Source organism: Melozone crissalis, unplaced genomic scaffold (assembly GCF_028551555.1).
Source record: "Melozone crissalis strain CALT ecotype California unplaced genomic scaffold, PUWL_Pcris_2 ptg000075l_1, whole genome shotgun sequence".
NCBI lineage: Eukaryota > Metazoa > Chordata > Aves > Passeriformes > Passerellidae > Melozone > Melozone crissalis.
Genome location: NW_026535852.1, coordinates 2,637,501 through 2,655,857, shown reverse-complemented (window position 1 = coordinate 2,655,857; position 18,357 = coordinate 2,637,501). Strand labels below are relative to the sequence as shown.

At 37.6% G+C, this 18,357-nt stretch overlaps 1 protein-coding gene across 1 annotated transcript in view; it reads left to right on the top strand.

The window, feature by feature from the left end:
- The window catches only part of TTC3 (tetratricopeptide repeat domain 3), a 126,734-nt gene that overhangs the window by 67,222 nt on the left and 41,155 nt on the right, over positions 1-18,357 (top strand). The window contains 3 exon segments of the mRNA XM_054290020.1: positions 3,223-3,360; positions 5,154-5,243; positions 11,167-11,279. Of these exon segments, the coding sequence (XP_054145995.1) occupies positions 3,223-3,360; positions 5,154-5,243; positions 11,167-11,279 (341 nt within the window).

Here is an 18,357-nt window from a genome sequence, read left to right as displayed (position 1 = left end):
ATAAAATTCATTCATTGGGGGAAAATTCTTCTTCTCTGGTCAATCCCCCATAAATTCCTGAAGGAAATAATGGCAATGCTTAACAAACGAATTAAATCATTTGTTTAATTAATTAATTAATTGTTTCATCCCTGTTAATTGGGGGATGTAGATACCAAAAATCTTTATTCAGATTAAATACCTCACAGGATAAAACTGAATTTAGGAGAAATTTCAGGTTCTGCCCCTCCTTTCCTATCAAATACTTCTTTTTGTTTTGCTATTTCAGAACGTTTTCATTCGTTTAATCTGCTTCGTTTGTCATTAATTCAGCATTAAAATAATAAAATTTATTCTGGTCTATAAGTGCAAGGGACAGCATTAACCCAGTGTAGGAAATTCAAATAAATCTTCATTATTTACATGATATAAATTCCTGCAGATTTCAGGAAGTGTCAATGGTGAGAATAAAATATAATTTTGACATAATGTAATAACAAATAATAAAATAATGGGCTGTGAAACCTTCCAGCATGAGCTGAGCTGGACAAAATAAAAAATGAAATAATTCCCAGCTCTTCCATAAAATATTTGGGCACAAAAAGTGAGGAAAAGCAGAACAGTCTGGGTGGTGCCCTTGGGTTTTTTATTGTTTTTATTATTAAAATGGTGCTTGAGCTGAAGTTGCAGCTTTCTGGAGAGAAATTTCGAATTAAAATGAAGTTTTTTGAAGAGATGAGCGGCTCCATGAAAATCTAATGCAGGAGTTTGATAAAAACTGAAATTCTGAGGGGTTTGATAAAAATGCACCGGGTTTGCTGCTTGAAAAGTGAAATTGTGGTGAAATCCAGGAGGCTGCAGCATTTCCACTTGGCTGTCCCAGAAGCGCTCTAGCAAATATTTATTTGCTGAATTAAATCTTTTAATTATTTTCCTTGCTTTTGAGAGAAAAAAAAAAAAAAGAAAATGTTTTCTCTATTTGAATTTGCTGTCTGTGAACCGTCCCAGGTGGGTTTCAGTGCGGATGGAAAATCCCTCGGGCTGGAGGGCGACGGAGCCAGGGACAAACCCGTCCTGCTGCCCCCGCTGAGAGCCCTGAACGCCCCAGAATTCACGGTAAACTCACAAATAAATCGCTTTTCATCCCAGAAATTCAAATTTATGCATTCAGTATTACAGCGAGCTGAGGTGAGAGAAGGACGGGAATCTTGTTTCTTGACCAGAAGGCTGGATTTATTGATATTTGATATATAATACATTATAGCTATACTAAATGGAATAAAGAGAGAGGTTGCAGATGCTGCTGTGTCGCAGACATTTTTTCACAGAAATCCTTTCTTTCAGATTTCTGTGTCTTCTGGAAGGCAGAGGCCCCAGAAGAGAAGGTAAACAATTATTATCAGCTGCTGTGGAATGTAACAGGGGCACCTTGATTAGCTCATGTCCCATGTTTATAATTAGAGGCCAATCACAAAGTGCAAGCTGGGGACAGAGTCCCTGGACACAACTTTGTTTTAGATTCTTTCTTTCCATTCTTAGCTGAGCTTAGCAGCATCTGCAACTTCTCTCTTTATTCTATTTAGTATAGTTATAATGTATTATATATCATATATCAATAAATCCAGCCTTCTGATCAAGAAACAAGATTCTCATCCTTCTCTCACCCCAGCGACCACCTCAGGTCGCTGTAATACACCTGCACACCAGGGAGGTGTCGCAGACATTTTTTCACAGAAATCCTTTCTTTCAGATTTCTGCATTTTCTGGGAAGCTGAGGGCCCCAGAAGAGAATGTAAACAATTGTTATCAGCTGCTGTAAATGCAATGGGATGCACCTGGGATTGGTTCATGTTCCATGTTTATAATTAAAGGCCAATCACAGGAGCAAGCAGGGGACAGAGTCCCTGGACACAACTTTGTTAGAGATTCTTTCTTTCCATTCTTAGCTGAGCAGTGTTACAGCGCCTGTGTGGGTCGCTGCTGGTGAGAGAGAGACGAGAATCTTGTTTCTTGATCAGAAGGCTGGATTTATTGATATATGATATATAATACATTATAACTATACTAAATAGAATAAAGAGAGACGTTGCAGATGTTGCTAAGCTAAGAATGGAAAGAAAGAATCTCTAACAAAGTTGTGTCCAGGGACTCTGTCCCCAGCTTGCTCCTGTGATTGGCCCTTGATTATAAACATGGAACATGAACCAATCCCAGGTGCATCCCATTGCATTTACAGCAGCTGATAACAATTGTTTACATTCTCTTCTGGGGCCTCTGCTTCCCAGAAGATGCACAAATCTGAAAGAAAGGATTTCTGTGAAAAAATGTCTGCGACACATTCAGCGCCTTCCTTCCCCCAAAATAATCCTGATTATTGTGTGGGAATACAACCCAACAACACCGGGTGAAAGAAATTTGAAGGTGCAACGTGAGAGAAAGCGTGAAAAATTTTGAAGGTGCAATGTGAGAAAAAGCGTGAAAAATTTTGAAGGTGCAATGTGAGAAAGAAAGAAAAAAAAGCCAAAATATTCTTATTTATTAAAAAAATGGAATTCAATTACAGAAGAAAGGGGGGAGATGTGGGATCTCAGCGCCTCAGCCCTGATGTGCAGAGTCACCGAGACCACCCCTGGGGGGCTCGGAGCTCCTGGAGCGTTGCCAGAAGTGTCTGGTGGCTGCACTTTGATCCTGCACGGGAAACGACACCTGTGTGAGGATGGGAGGATCTCACGGGGGTAAATGGTGAAGGGATGGGTTAATTGTAGTGTGAAACACAGGGTTTGGAATCTCGGTACAGGGGGATCTGGAGAAACAAAATGGAGGAATTGGGGCATGTCCTGTCCTCCTTCTTCTTCTTCTTCTTCTTGGCCTCCATCTTCTGTGGTGGTGGTGGCACTTTGGGATTGGTTCTTACTGAAAGTGCACTGGTCAATAAGGGTGAAAGGCATTGGGGAGAATAGGTAAATATCTCGCACGTAGTTTTGGGTATAAAGATCAGTGACCGCCCCGAGGGCTCTCAGTGTGCTCATGGCCGGCGTGCTGTGCTCTGTCGGGCCGGGAGAAAATCTTGTAGATAAAAACCAATAAACACTGAAGACCGAGAGAAAACCTGAAGACTCCTTTCGTCCTTTGGGGCGCGGGCTGTCCCAAGGCCATCCCGAGCCTTTCCAGGCCATGAAACCGCCGAGACAGCGACAAGGAAATGGGGTTTTCTCTTGGATTGATGTTTGGTGCCCGTTGCAGGTGGATTTCAGCCGCCTGCCCGAGGCTGTGAAGGTTCTGGCGCGCGACGGCTGCCGGGCCCTGCAGGAGCAGCAGTGCCAGGGCGCCGAGCTCGCCTTCTCGCAGCTCCTCAGCGTCCTCTGCAGCTCGGGGCTGGCGGTGAGAGCGGCAAATCCCTGCCCTGGGCCGGGGAGGGGGGGAGGGGCCGCCTGCACCCCCTGTGCCTGCCCTGCCTCCCCCAGAATGGCCATGCTTGGGATGGGTTGGGATGGGATGGGATGGGTTGGGATGGGTTCGGTTGGGTTGGGTTGGGATGGGATGGGTTGGGATGGGTTGGGATGGGTTGGGTTGGGTTGGGATGGGATGGGATGGGATGGGTTGGGATGGGTTCGGTTGGGTTGGGTTGGGATGGGATGGGTTGGGTTGGGATGGGTTGGGTTGGGATGGGTTGGGATGGGATGGGATGGGATGGGTTGGGTTGGGTTGGGATGGGTTGGGTTGGGATGGGTTGGGTTGGGATGGGATGGGATGGGTTGGGATGGGATGGGTTGGGATGGGTTGGGATGGGATGGGATGGGTTGGGATGGGTTGGGATGGGTTGGGTTGGGTTGGGATGGGTTGGGATGGGTTGGGTTGGGATGGGTTGGGATGGGATGGGTTGGGATGGGATGGGTTGGGATGGGTTGGGTTGGGTTGGGTTGGGATGGGTTGGGATGGGTTGGGTTGGGATGGGTTGGGTTGGGTTGGGTTGGGATGGGATGGGATGGGGTGGGTTGGGTTGGGTTGGGTTGGGTTGGGTTGGGATGGGATGGGATGGGATGGGTTGGGATGGGATGGGTTGGGTTGGGCTGGGTTGGGTTGGGATGGGATGGGTTGGGCTGGGTTGAGTTGGGATGGGTTGGGTTGGGTTGGGTTGGGTTGGGTTGGGATGGGTTGGGTTGGGATGGGTTGGGTTGGGATGGGATGGGTTGGGATGGGATGGGTTGGGTTGGGATGGGTTGGGTTGGGATGGGTTGGGTTGGGTTGGGTTGGGATGGGATGGGATGGGATGGGTTGGGATGGGTTGGGATGGGTTGGGATGGGTTGGGATGGGATGGGTTGGGTTGGGTTGGGTTGGGTTGGGATGGGTTGGGATGGGTTGGGTTGGGTTGGTGGCTGCTGAGGGAGAGATTTTAGGGATGTTGCAGACACACACACACACACACCTGTGTTTCCAAAATATTCTTTTCCCTTTTCCCTTTCCTTTCCTTGAAATTTCCTTTCCCTTTCCTTCCCCTTCCCCTTCCTTTCCTTTTTCCTTTTCCTATTTCCTTTTTCCTTTTCCTTTTTCCTTTTCCTTTTCCCCTTTCCTTTTCCCCTTCCCTTTCCTTTCCTTTCCTTTCCTTGAAATTTCCTTGAAATTTCCTTTCCTTGAAATTTCCTTTCCTTGAAGTTTCCTTTCCTTGAAATTCCCTTCCCTTCCCTTCCCTTCCCTTCCCTTCCCTTCCCTTCCCTTCCCTTCCCTTCCCTTCCCTTCCCTTCCCTTCCCTTCCCTTCCCTTCCCTTCCCTTCCCTTCCCTTCCCTTCCTTTCCCTTTCTCCTTTCCCTTTTTCCTTTCCTTCCCTTCCCAAACCTTCCCTTCTTTTCCCCTTTTTCCCTTCCCCTTTCCCCTTTCCCACAACCATTTCCATTGAACATTTTGGTTTTTTAAATCCAAACTCCGTTGTTGGTTGGACTTGCTGATCCCCAAGGTCTCCTCTGTGATTGTCCATTGAACTTTGGTTTATAAGAACAAACGGTTAAAAGGATTTTGGTGGCAAATTCAATGAAATTTGGTATTTTTGTATCTTTACCCAATCAGCCACTGACCCAAAAGTCATCCTGGATTTCCCTTAATTAATTAATTTACAGAATTTTTACCATGTTTTTGTTGTGCTGTGACTAAAATTCAGCTTTCTTTCTTTTTTTTTTAGTATATGAATAATGTGAATATTCTTAATATTAATTATGTTATATTCCTCTATGGCCATGCCACTGCGCTCCTGGGAATGGGACATCCTGAGGTAGGACAGAGTTTATTTCTATTTTTATTTATTTTGATATCTATTTCTATACTTTAAAAAATTTTATTTATTTTATACTTAAATGCTGCCTTCATTCCAATTTATGTCTATTTAATGTATATGTTTCTATTTATTTCTTTTTCTTTATTTTGTATATAAATACTGTCTTAATTCCAATTTATGTATATTTAAAGCATATATTTCTATTTATTTATTTTTATTTATTTTATGTATAAATACTCTCTTAATTCCAATTTATGTATATTTAAAGCATATATTTCTATTAATTTCTTTTTATTTATTTTATATATAAATACTCCCTTAATTCCAAATTATGTATATTTAAAGCATATATTTCTGTTTTTAAAATTTATTTTATATATAAATACTCCCTTAATTCCAATTTATGTATATTTAATATATATATTTCTATTTTTAAAATTTATTTTATATATAAATACTGTCCTAATTCCAGTTTATGTATATTTGAAGCATATATTTCTATTTATTTCTTTTGATTTATTTTATATATAAATACTGTCTTAATTCCAATTTATGTATATTTAACATATATATTTCTATTTTTTTATATATTTTATATATAAATACTGTCTTAATTCCAATTTATGTATATTTAATATATATATTTCTAATTTTTTATTTTAGATATAAATACTGCCTTAATTCCAATTTATGTATATTTAAAGTATATATTTCCATTTATTTCTTTTTATTTATTTTATGTAGAAAAACCCCCTTAATTCCAATTTATGTGTATTTAAAGTATATATTTCTATTTACTTCTTTTTATTTATTTTATGTAGAAAAACCCCCTTAATTCCAATTTATGTGTATTTAAAGTATTTATTTCCATTTATTTATTTTTATTTATTTCATGTAGAAAAACTCCCTTAACTCCAATTTATGTGTATTTAAAGCATATATTTCCATTTATTTCTTTTTATTTATTTTATGTAGAAAAACTCCCTTAATTCCAATTTCCAGCTCAGTTTCTCATCCCCTTTTTTGTATTTTCATAACTGGGAAGGTGAGAGGGGAAGGAAAGCTCTGGGCACATTTTGGAATTGTCCAAATTGAATATTTGGGATTAAATCCTTGATAGTTTTGGAATTAGGCTATCAAATAAAATCTCTTTGTGAGCCTTCAAATGAGTATCAAGAAATGACATGTAATTATTAATTACATGTAAATAATTACATTTAATGAAATTATTTACATGTAACTAATCAAATAAAATCGCTTTGTGAGCCTTCAAATGAGTATCAAAAATTCCATGTAATTATTAATTACATGTAAATAATTACATTTAATGAAATTATTTACATGTAACTAATCAAATAAAATCGCTTTGTGAGCCTTCAAATGAGTATCAAGGAATTCCATGTAATTATTAATTACATGTAAATAATTACATTTAATGAAATTATTTACATGTAACTAATCAAATAAAATCGCTTTGTGAGCCTTCAAATGAGTATCAAGAAATTCCATGTAATTATTAATTACATGTAAATAATTACATTTAATGAAATTATTTACATGTAACTAATCAAATAAAATCGCTTTGTGAGCCTTCAAATGAGTATCAAGAAATGACATGTAATTATTAATTACATGTAAATAATTACATTTAATGAAATTATTTACATGTAGCTAATCAAATAAAATCGCTTTGTGAGCCTTCAAATGAGTATCAAGAAATTCCATGTAATTATTAATTACATGTAAATAATTACATTTAATGAAATTATTTACATGTAACTAATCAAATAAAATCTCTTTGTGAGCCTTCAAATGAGTATCGAGAAATTCCATGTAATTATTAATTACATGTAAATAATTACATTTAATGAAATTATTTACATGTAACTAATCAAAACAAATCAAAATCGCTTTGTGAGCCTTCAAATGAGCATCAAGGAATTGCGTGTAATTATTAATTACATGGAAATAATTACATTTAATGAAATTATTTACATGTAACTAATCAAATAAAATCGCTTTGTGAGCCTTCAAATGAGTATCAAGGAATTCCATGTAATTATTAATTACATGTAAATAATTAAATTTAATGAAATTATTTACATGTAACTAATCAAATAAAATCGCTTTGTGAGCCTTCAAATGAGTATCAAGAAATTCCATGTAATTATTAATTACATGTAAATAATTACATTTAATGAAATTATTTACATGTAACTAATCAAATAAAATCGCTTTGTGAGCCTTCAAATGAGTATCAAGAAATGACATGTAATTATTAATTACATGTAAATAATTACATTTAATGAAATTATTTACATGTAGCTAATCAAATAAAATCGCTTTGTGAGCCTTCAAATGAGTATCAAGAAATTCCATGTAATTATTAATTACATGTAAATAATTACATTTAATGAAATTATTTACATGTAACTAATCAAATAAAATCTCTTTGTGAGCCTTCAAATGAGTATCAAGGAATTCCATGTAATTATTAATTACATGTAAATAATTAAATTTAATGAAATTATTTACATGTAACTAATCAAATAAAATCGCTTTGTGAGCCTTCAAATGAGTATCAAGAAATTCCATGTAATTATTAATTACATGTAAATAATTACATTTAATGAAATTATTTACATGTAACTAATCAAATAAAATCTCTTTGTGAGCCTTCAAATGAGTATCAAAAATTCCATGTAATTATTAATTACATGTAAATAATTACATTTAATGAAATTATTTACATGTAACTAATCAAATAAAATCGCTTTGTGAGCCTTCAAATGAGTATCAAGGAATTCCATGTAATTATTAATTACATGTAAATAATTACATTTAATGAAATTATTTACATGTAACTAATCAAATAAAATCGCTTTGTGAGCCTTCAAATGAGTATCAAGAAATTCCATGTAATTATTAATTACATGTAAATAATTACATTTAATGAAATTATTTACATGTAACTAATCAAATAAAATCGCTTTGTGAGCCTTCAAATGAGTATCAAGAAATGACATGTAATTATTAATTACATGTAAATAATTACATTTAATGAAATTATTTACATGTAACTAATCAAATAAAATCGCTTTGTGAGCCTTCAAATGAGTATCAAGAAATGACATGTAATTATTAATTACATGTAAATAATTACATTTAATGAAATTATTTACATGTAGCTAATCAAATAAAATCGCTTTGTGAGCCTTCAAATGAGTATCAAGAAATTCCATGTAATTATTAATTACATGTAAATAATTACATTTAATGAAATTATTTACATGTAACTAATCAAATAAAATCTCTTTGTGAGCCTTCAAATGAGTATCGAGAAATTCCATGTAATTATTAATTACATGTAAATAATTACATTTAATGAAATTATTTACATGTAACTAATCAAAACAAATCAAAATCGCTTTGTGAGCCTTCAAATGAGCATCAAGGAATTGCGTGTAATTATTAATTACATGGAAATAATTACATTTAATGAAATTATTTACATGTAACTAATCAAATAAAATCGCTTTGTGAGCCTTCAAATGAGTATCAAGAAATTCCATGTAATTATTAATTACATGGAAATAAGTACATTTAATGTAATTATTTACATGTAACTAATCAAATAAAATCGCTTTGTGAGCCTTCAAATGAGTATCAAGAAATTCCATGTAATTATTAATTACATGGAAATAAGTACATTTAATGAAATTATTTACATGTAACTAATCAAATAAAATCGCTTTGTGAGCCTTCAAATGAGTATCAAGAAATTCCATGTAATTATTAATTACATGTAAATAATTACATTTAATGAAATTATTTACATGTAACTAATCAAATAAAATCGCTTTGTGAGCCTTCAAATGAGCATCAAGGAATTGCGTGTAATTATTAATTACATGGAAATAATTACATTTAATGTAATTATTTACATGTAACTAATCAAATAAAATCGCTTTGTGAGCCTTCAAATGAGTATCAAAAATTCCATGTAATTATTAATTACATGGAAATAATTACATTTAATGAAATTATTTACATGTAACTAATCAAATAAAATCGCTTTATGAGCCTTCAAATGAGTATCAAGGAATTCCATGTAATTATTAATTACATGTAAATAATTACATTTAATGAAATTATTTACATGTAACTAATCAAATAAAATCGCTTTGTGAGCCTTCAAATGAGTATCAAGAAATTCCATGTAATTATTAATTATATGTAAATAATTACATTTAATGAAATTATTTACATGTAACTAATCAAATAAAATCGCTTTGTGAGCCTTCAAATGAGTATCAAGGAATTCCATGTAATTATTAATTACATGTAAATAATTAAATTTAATGAAATTATTTACATGTAACTAATCAAATAAAATCGCTTTGTAAGCCTTCAAATGAGTATCGAGAAATTCCATGTAATTATTAATTACATGTAAATAATTACATTTAATGAAATTATTTACATGTAACTAATCAAATAAAATCGCTTTGTGAGCCTTCAAATGAGTATCAAAAATTCCATGTAATTATTAATTACATGGAAATAAGTACATTTAATGAAATTATTTACATGTAACTAATCAAATAAAATCGCTTTGTGAGCCTTCAAATGAGTATCAAGAAATTCCATGTAATTATTAATTACATGTAAATAATTACATTTAATGAAATTATTTACATGTAGCTAATCAAATAAAATCGCTTTGTGAGCCTTCAAATGAGTATCAAGGAATTCCATGTAATTATTAATTACATGTAAATAATTACTTTTAATGTAATTATTAATTTTGATTTCTGCTCTGCACCGATGTTTTGGACAGGAATATTCCGATCCTGAACCAAGAATTCTTTTGGGTTCTGGAAATGCCAAACCAGAACAGGGTTGGGGTTTTTTGGGGGGGTTTTTCTTCCTGTATTTGGTTATATTTTATTGCATATTTTTGGTAATATTGTATTGAATTGTATTGAGTATTTGGTTACATTGTATTCAGTGTCTTAAAATGAATTTTAAAATTGCTGAACTTAGAAATTTCGTTTCTTTGGGTTACAGCAACTCCATGTTCACAGAATAAATTGTTTTTTTTAAAAAATAAATGGAAATTCTGCCTGTGATCCCAGGTCTGTAATTCCATTTGCTGCTCAAGGAATGGGGCACAGCAACTCCATGTTCACAGAATAAATTGATTTTTTTAAAAAATAAAGGGAAATTCTGCCTGTGATCACAGGTCTGTAATTCCATTTACCGCTCAAGGAATGGGGCACAGCAACTCCGTGTTCACAGAATAAATTGATTTTTGATTTTTGATTTTGATAAATTTGATTTTTTGAAGTTCTGCCTGTGATCCCAGGGGGCTGTAATTCCATTTACCGCTCAAGGAATGGGGCACAGCAGCTCCATGTTCACAGAATAAATTGATTTTTTTTTTAAATAAAGGGAAATTCTGTGATCACAGGTCTGTAATTCCATTTACTGCTCGAGGAATGGGCAACAGCAGCTCCATGTTTACAGAATAAATTGATTTTTTTTTAAAAAAAAATGGAAATTCTGCCTGTGATCACAGGTCTGTAATTCCATTTGCTGCTCAAGGAATGGGGCACAGCAACTCCGTGTTCACAGAATAAATTGATTTTTTTTAAATAAAGGGAAATTCTGCCTGTGATCACAGGTCTCTAATTCCATTTACCGCTCAAGGAATGGGGCACAGCAACTCCGTGTTCACAGAATAAATTGATTTTTTTTAAAAAATAAAGGGAAATTCTGTGATCACAGGTCTGTAATTCCATTTACCGCTCAAGGAATGGGGGACCCTGACCCAGTCTAAAGGAGTAAAAAAAACCCAGGAAAAATGAAAATATTCTGGCAAAACTCCCTTTTTTTGTGTCTCCCGTTTCTTTTGAAGGCACTGGCAAAAGCCGAAGTTCAGTTTAAGAAAATAATCGAGCAGTATCCAGAGGAAAGTTGTTCTTGTTTGGCGCACTACGGGATCGGACGGGTGTACCTCCGGCAGAACAGGTTGGTCTGATGGAAAATTCGGGGGTTTTTGGGAAAATTTGGTTTTATTTGGAGAACTGGGCGTGGTGGGGCTTTAATTGTGCTGTGTTCATCATTAATTTCATCTGTCAGCTGGGTTTAATAAAATGGGATTCATAAAATGGATTTAATCCAGTGGATTTAATTAAATGGGTTTGATACAATGGATTTAATCCAGTGGATTTAAATACAATAAATTAAATCAAATGTGTTTAATCCAATGGATTTAATCCAATGGATTCAGCACAATGGGTTTAAAATTTAAAATTATTATAATAATTAAAAAATATTTTTATAAATAATTATATAGATTTATATAAGTGTTGATTAAATTATATAGATAAATTTAATCCAGTGGATTTAATCCAGTGGATTTAATAAAATGGATTTAATCTAATGGGTTTAATCCAATGGATTCAGTACAATGGGTTTAAAATTTATTATAATAATTTAAAAAATATTTTTATATATAATTATCTATATTATATATGTATATGATTGTTAATTAAATTATATATATAAATTTAATACAGTGGGTCTAATACAGTGGATTTAATAAAATAAATTTAATCCAATGGATTTAAATACAGTAAATTAAATCAAATGCGTTTAATCCAATGGATTTAGTCCAATGGATTCAGCACAATGGGTGTAAAATTTATTATAATTATTAATTAAAAAATACTTTATATATAATTATATATATTATATATGTATATAATTGTTTATTAAATTATATATATAAATTTAATCCAGTGGATTTAATCCAATGTGTTTAATAAAATGGATTTAATCTAATGGGTTTAATCCAATGGATTCAGTACAATGGGTTTAAAATTTAAAATTGTTATAATAATTAAAAAATATTTTTATATATAATTATATGTATTATACATGTAAATAAGTGTTAATTAAATTATATATATAAATTTAATCCAGTGGATGTAATCCAATGTATTTAATAAAATGGATTTAATCTGATGGGTTTAATCCAATGGATTCAGCACAATGGATTTAAATACAGTAAATTAAATAAAATGTTTTTAATTCAATGGATTTAATCCAAGTGGTTTAAATCCAACGAATTCAGTACAAATGGGTTTAAATTTTAATGTAATTATTAATTAAACTATATATATAATTATATATATTATATATATATTTGTGCATCAAATTTATATGTATAAATTTAATCCAATGGGTTGAATACAATGGATTTAATGAAATGGATTCAGTACAATGGGTTTAAAATTTAATATAATTATTTATTAGACAATATATATATAATTATATATATAATATATATAATTAGTAATTAAATTTCAATATATAAATTTAGTCCAGTGGATTTAATCCAATGTATTTAATTAAATGGATTTAATCCAATGGATTTAATCCAAGTGTATTTAGTCCACGTGTGTTTAATCCAATGGATCCAGTACAATGGGTTTAATACATATAAATTCAATCCAGTGGATTTAATCCAATGTATTTAATTAAATGGATCTAATCTAATGGATTAAATTAAATGGATTTAATCTAATGGGTTTAATCCAATAGATTCAATCCAGTGGATTTAATACAATAGATTCAATCCAGTGGATTTAATAAAATCAGTTTAATCCAGTGGGTTGAAACCCATAGATTTAATCCAATGGATTTAATCCAAGTGTGTTTAGTGCAAGTGTGTTTAATCCAATGGATCCAGTACGATGGGATTAATACAATAAATTAAATCCAGTGGGTTTAATCCAGTGGATTTAATCCAATGTATTTAATGAAATGGATTTAATCCAATGTATTTAATTAAATGGATTTAATCTAATGGGTTTAATCCAATGGATTCAGTACAATAGCTATAATACATATAAATTGAATCCAGTGCGTTTAATCCAGTGGATTTAATCCAAGTGTATTTAGTCACGTGTGTTTAATCCAATGGATTCAGTACAATGGGTTTAATGCAATAAATTTAATCCAGTGGGTTTAATCCAGGGGATGTAATCCTACGGATTTAATCCAAGTGTGTTTAATCCAGTGGATTTAATCCAATGTATTTAATTAAATGGATCTAATCTAATGGGTTTAATTAAAATGGATTGAAAAAAATAAATGGATTTAATTTAATGGGTTTAATCCAATGGATTTAATACAATAGATTGAATCCAGTGGATTTAATACAATAGATTCACTCCAGTGGATTTAATAAAATTAGTTTAATCCAGTGGGTTTAAACCCATAGATTTAATCCAATGGATTTAATCCAAGTGTGTTTAGTGCAAGTGTGTTTAATCCAATGCATCCAGTACAATGGGTTTAATACATATTAATTTAATCCAGTGGGTTTAATCCAATGGATTTAATCCAAGTGTATTTAGTCCACGTGTGTTTAATCCAATGGATCCAGTACGATGGGATTAATACAATAAATTAAATCCAGTGGGTTTAATCCAGTGGATTTAATCCAATGTATTTAATGAAATGGATTTAATCCAATGTATTTAATTAAATGGATTTAATCTAATGGGTTTAATCCAATGGATTTAATACAATAGATTTAATCCAAGTGTGTTTAATCCAATGGATTCAGTACAATAGCTATAATACATATAAATTGAATCCAGTGCGTTTAATCCAATGGATTTAATCCAAGTGTATTTAGTCCACGTGTGTTTAATCCAATGGATTCAGTACAATGGGTTTAATGCAATAAATTTAATCCAGTGGGTTTAATCCAGGGGATGTAATCCTACGGATTTAATCCAAGTGTGTTTAATCCAGTGGATTTAATCCAATGTATTTAATTAAATGGATCTAATCTAATGGGTTTAATTAAAATGGATTGAAAAAAATAAATGGATTTAATTTAATGGGTTTAATCCAATGGATTTAATACAATAGATTGAATCCAGTGGATTTAATACAATAGATTCACTCCAGTGGATTTAATAAAATTAGTTTAATCCAGTGGGTTTAAACCCATAGATTTAATCCAATGGATTTAATCCAAGTGTGTTTAGTGCAAGTGTGTTTAATCCAATGGATCCAGTACAATGGGTGTAATACAATAAATTAAATCCAGTGGGTTTAATCCAGGTGGTGTAATCCTATGGATTTAATCCAAGTGTGTTTAATCCAATGGATTCAGTACAACAGGTTTAATACAATAAATTTAATCCAGGTTTAATCCAATAGATTTAATCCAGCGGATTTAATCCAATGGATTGAATACAAGTGGAATTTTATTGCTGCTGATGGGAGCTGCTGAGCAGAGCAGGTTTGGGGGAATATTTGGGATTCCGGGATCCCGGCCCCCGCGGTGGGGGGGAGCTCAGAGGGAAAGAACAAACCTGCTTTGTCCTGAGGGAAAAATGCATCCCAAAGAAATGTGGCTTTATCTCATCCCTGGGGAGCTGGAGGGACCTTGGGCTGGGCAGAGGCTCCAGGAGTCACAAATTCCCCGGAGCTGATAAAGCAGGGATGAGTCCTGGGCTGGCACATCCCAGAGGGACAGGGAGAGCCTGGAATGCAGGGCCAGGACAGGAGAAATTCCCTGATAAAGCAGGGATGAGTCCTGGGCTGGCACATCCCAGAGGGACAGGGAGAGCCTGGAATGCAGGGCCAGGACAGGAAAAATTCCCTGATAAAGCAGGGATGAGTCCCGAGCTGGCACATCCCAGAGGGACAGGGAGAGCCTGGAATGCAGGGCCAGGACAGGAGAAATTCCCTGATAAAGCAGGGATGAGTCCCGAGCTGGCACATCCCAGAGGGACAGGGAGAGCCTGGAATGCAGGGCCAGGACAGGAGAAATTCCCTGGAGCTGATAAAGCAGGGATGAGTCCCGAGCTGGCACATCCCAGAGGGACAGGGAGAGCCTGGAATGCAGGGCCAGGACAGGAAAAATTCCCTGATAAAGCAGGGATGAGTCCCGAGCTGGCACATCCCAGAGGGACTGGGAGAGCCTGAATGCAGGGCCAGGACAGGAGAAATTCCCTGGAGCTGATAAAGCAGGGATGAGTCCCGAGCTGGCACATCCCAGAGGGACAGGGAGAGCCTGAATGCAGGGCCAGGACAGGAGAAATTCCCTGATAAAGCAGGGATGAGTCCCGAGCTGGCACATCCCAGAGGGACAGGGAGAGCCTGGAATGCAGGGCCAGGACAGGAGAAATTCCCTGATAAAGCAGGGATGAGTCCCGGGCTGGCACATCCCAGAGGGACTGGGAGAGCCTGAATGCAGGGGTAGGACAATGGAAATTCCCTGGAGCTGATAAAGCAGGGATGAGTCCCGGGCTGGCACATCCCAGAGGGACAGGGAGAGCCTGGAATGCAGGGCCAGGACAGGAGAAATTCCCCGGAGCTGATAAAGCAGGGATGAGTCCCGGGCTGGCACATCCCAGAGGGACAGGGAGAGCCTGGAATGCAGGGCCAGGACAGGAGAAATTCCCTGGAGCTGATAAAGCAGGGATGAGTCCCGAGCTGGCACATCCCAGAGGGACAGGGAGAGCCTGAATGCAGGGCCAGGACAGGAGAAATTCCCTGATAAAGCAGGGATGAGTCCCGGGCTGGCACATCCCAGAGGGACAGGGAGAGCCTGGAATGCAGGGCCAGGACAGGAGAAATTCCCTGATAAAGCAGGGATGAGTCCCGGGCTGGCACATCCCAGAGGGACTGGGAGAGCCTGAATGCAGGGGTAGGACAATGGAAATTCCCTGGAGCTGATAAAGCAGGGATGAGTCCCGGGCTGGCACATCCCAGAGGGACAGGGAGAGCCTGGAATGCAGGGCCAGGACAGGAGAAATTCCCTGATAAAGCAGGGATGAGTCCCGGGCTGGCACATCCCAGAGGGACAGGGAGAGCCTGGAATGCAGGGCCAGGACAGGAGAAATTCCCTGGAGCTGATAAAGCAGGGATGAGTCCCGAGCTGGCACATCCCAGAGGGACAGGGAGAGCCTGGAATGCAGGGCCAGGACAGGAAAAATTCCCTGATAAAGCAGGGATGAGTCCCGAGCTGGCACATCCCAGAGGGACTGGGAGAGCCTGGAATGCAGGGCCAGGACAGGAAAAATTCCCTGATAAAGCAGGGATGAGTCCCGAGCTGGCACATCCCAGAGGGACAGGGAGAGCCTGAATGCAGGGCCAGGACAGGAGAAATTCCCTGATAAAGCAGGGATGAGTCCCGGGCTGGCACATCCCAGAGGGACAGGGAGAGCCTGGAATGCAGGGCCAGGACAGGAAAAATTCCCTGGAGCTGATAAAGCAGGGATGAGTCCTGGGCTGGCACATCCCAGAGGGACTGGGAGAGCCTGGAATGCAGGGCCAGGACAGGAGAAATTCCCTGATAAAGCAGGGATGAGTCCCGAGCTGGCACATCCCAGAGGGACAGGGAGAGCCTGGAATGCAGGGCCAGGACAGGAGAAATTCCCTGATAAAGCAGGGATGAGTCCCGAGCTGGCACATCCCAGAGGGACAGGGAGAGCCTGGGATGCAGGGCCAGGACAGGAAAAAACCGGGAGCAAAAAGCTGGAGCTGCTCCCAACCGTCCAGAAATTCCTGCTGGGGTTTGTCCCTCGTGGAATCCTGGCTGTGGGGAGCTGGTGAGGGGATTTTGGGGTGTCCCTGGAGCTCTGTGGGATCAAAATTCCCCCTGAAGGCTCAAGGTGGGGGCTCCTTATCCAGTTGTGATCTCCTCCTGTGAGGGAGAGGGGAGAAATTCCATGGCAAAGCTCCAGGGTGGAGGTAAAGACAGGGAGAATCATTTCCTAATGACTCACGGGAAACAACGTCAGGAAAAATTATTTATTGTTCGTTAAAAGATAATTGGAGAGTGGGAAACATCTCCAATTCATCCCTTCATCCCGGGCTGGAATTCACTCCCTCATTCCTGGTTTTTGGGCTGCCCACAGGAATGGGGAAGGGGGAAGTTTTTTCCCCCTGCTCCTCAGAATTATGAAAATAATTCTCCCTGGTGTTGTCTGCTGTGAGATGTGACCAAAAACAGAGCACAGCAGGCTCCAGCTCAGGAATAAAGAAAAAAAACCAACTTGATTAACCTCCAATATATAAAGGAAACACCCAGAACTCAGAGTGAAAACCATCCAAGGAGGTTTTGTGCAGGGAGTTTTTCCCTTTATCCCGCAGGGAATAAATAAAGCACGGCTGGGCCTGGCTGTGCTGGCTCTGCCATCCCCGCCATCTCCCTGCCCCCTGGCCGTGCCAAAATAATGCCAAATACAGGAGTTTGGGAATGAGTTTTATGTATTTCTGTCCCCCCTCCTGCTGGGGGTGGCTCACAGCGCCTGCTCAGGGCTGGTGGAAGCTCTGAGGGAATTTCTGCTTCCTGGGACTGCATCCCGCTCCTGTGCTCGTGGCTCATTTCCCCGGCAGTCTGCACCCCAAAATCGTCCCTGCGCAGGTGACAGCACCCCCGGCTGTTGGATTGAGCCCTTTCTTCACCCAGTGTCCTGGTTTAGGACAAATTAGGGGAAATCTCCAAAAGGGAGTCCCCCCCAAAAAAACAAACCTCCAACCACCCCTCCCCCCCCAATACCGGGTTCGGGAAGGAATTCCTTGGAGGAGCAAAGTGGAAAACAAAACCTATTTATTGGCAAATAACAAAAGAACACTCCCCAACACAAGAAAAGAAAAGAAAACCAGTCAGTGTTGTGGAGGGTGCCGAGCGTCTCTCGCAGGCTCCGGAGGTCCCGCCGGACGTCCCAGGTCAGGTCTGGAGCCGGTCCAGTATCTTCAGGGGAGGGTAAGAAAGAGAGGACGAAAGAAAAGGGAAAAAAAAAAAACAGCGCAGAAAGCAGCAAAGGGAAAAAAGGCAGCTATCAGCTAGGGCTAAGGCAGCAGCAAGCAAGCGAAGTAGCAAGCAGAAGCAAGCAGGCCAGCCAGCCAAGCAGCCAAAAGCCAAAAGCAAAAAGCCAAAGTGCACCCAGTCCCCCTCCCTCCTCCCTCCCCGCCCCGCCGCGGCAAGATGGCCGGGGGGGGGGGGGGGGGGGGTGAAAAGAGAGAGAGAGAGAGAGAAAAAAACACAGCTGCCAGACATAATACACGATAT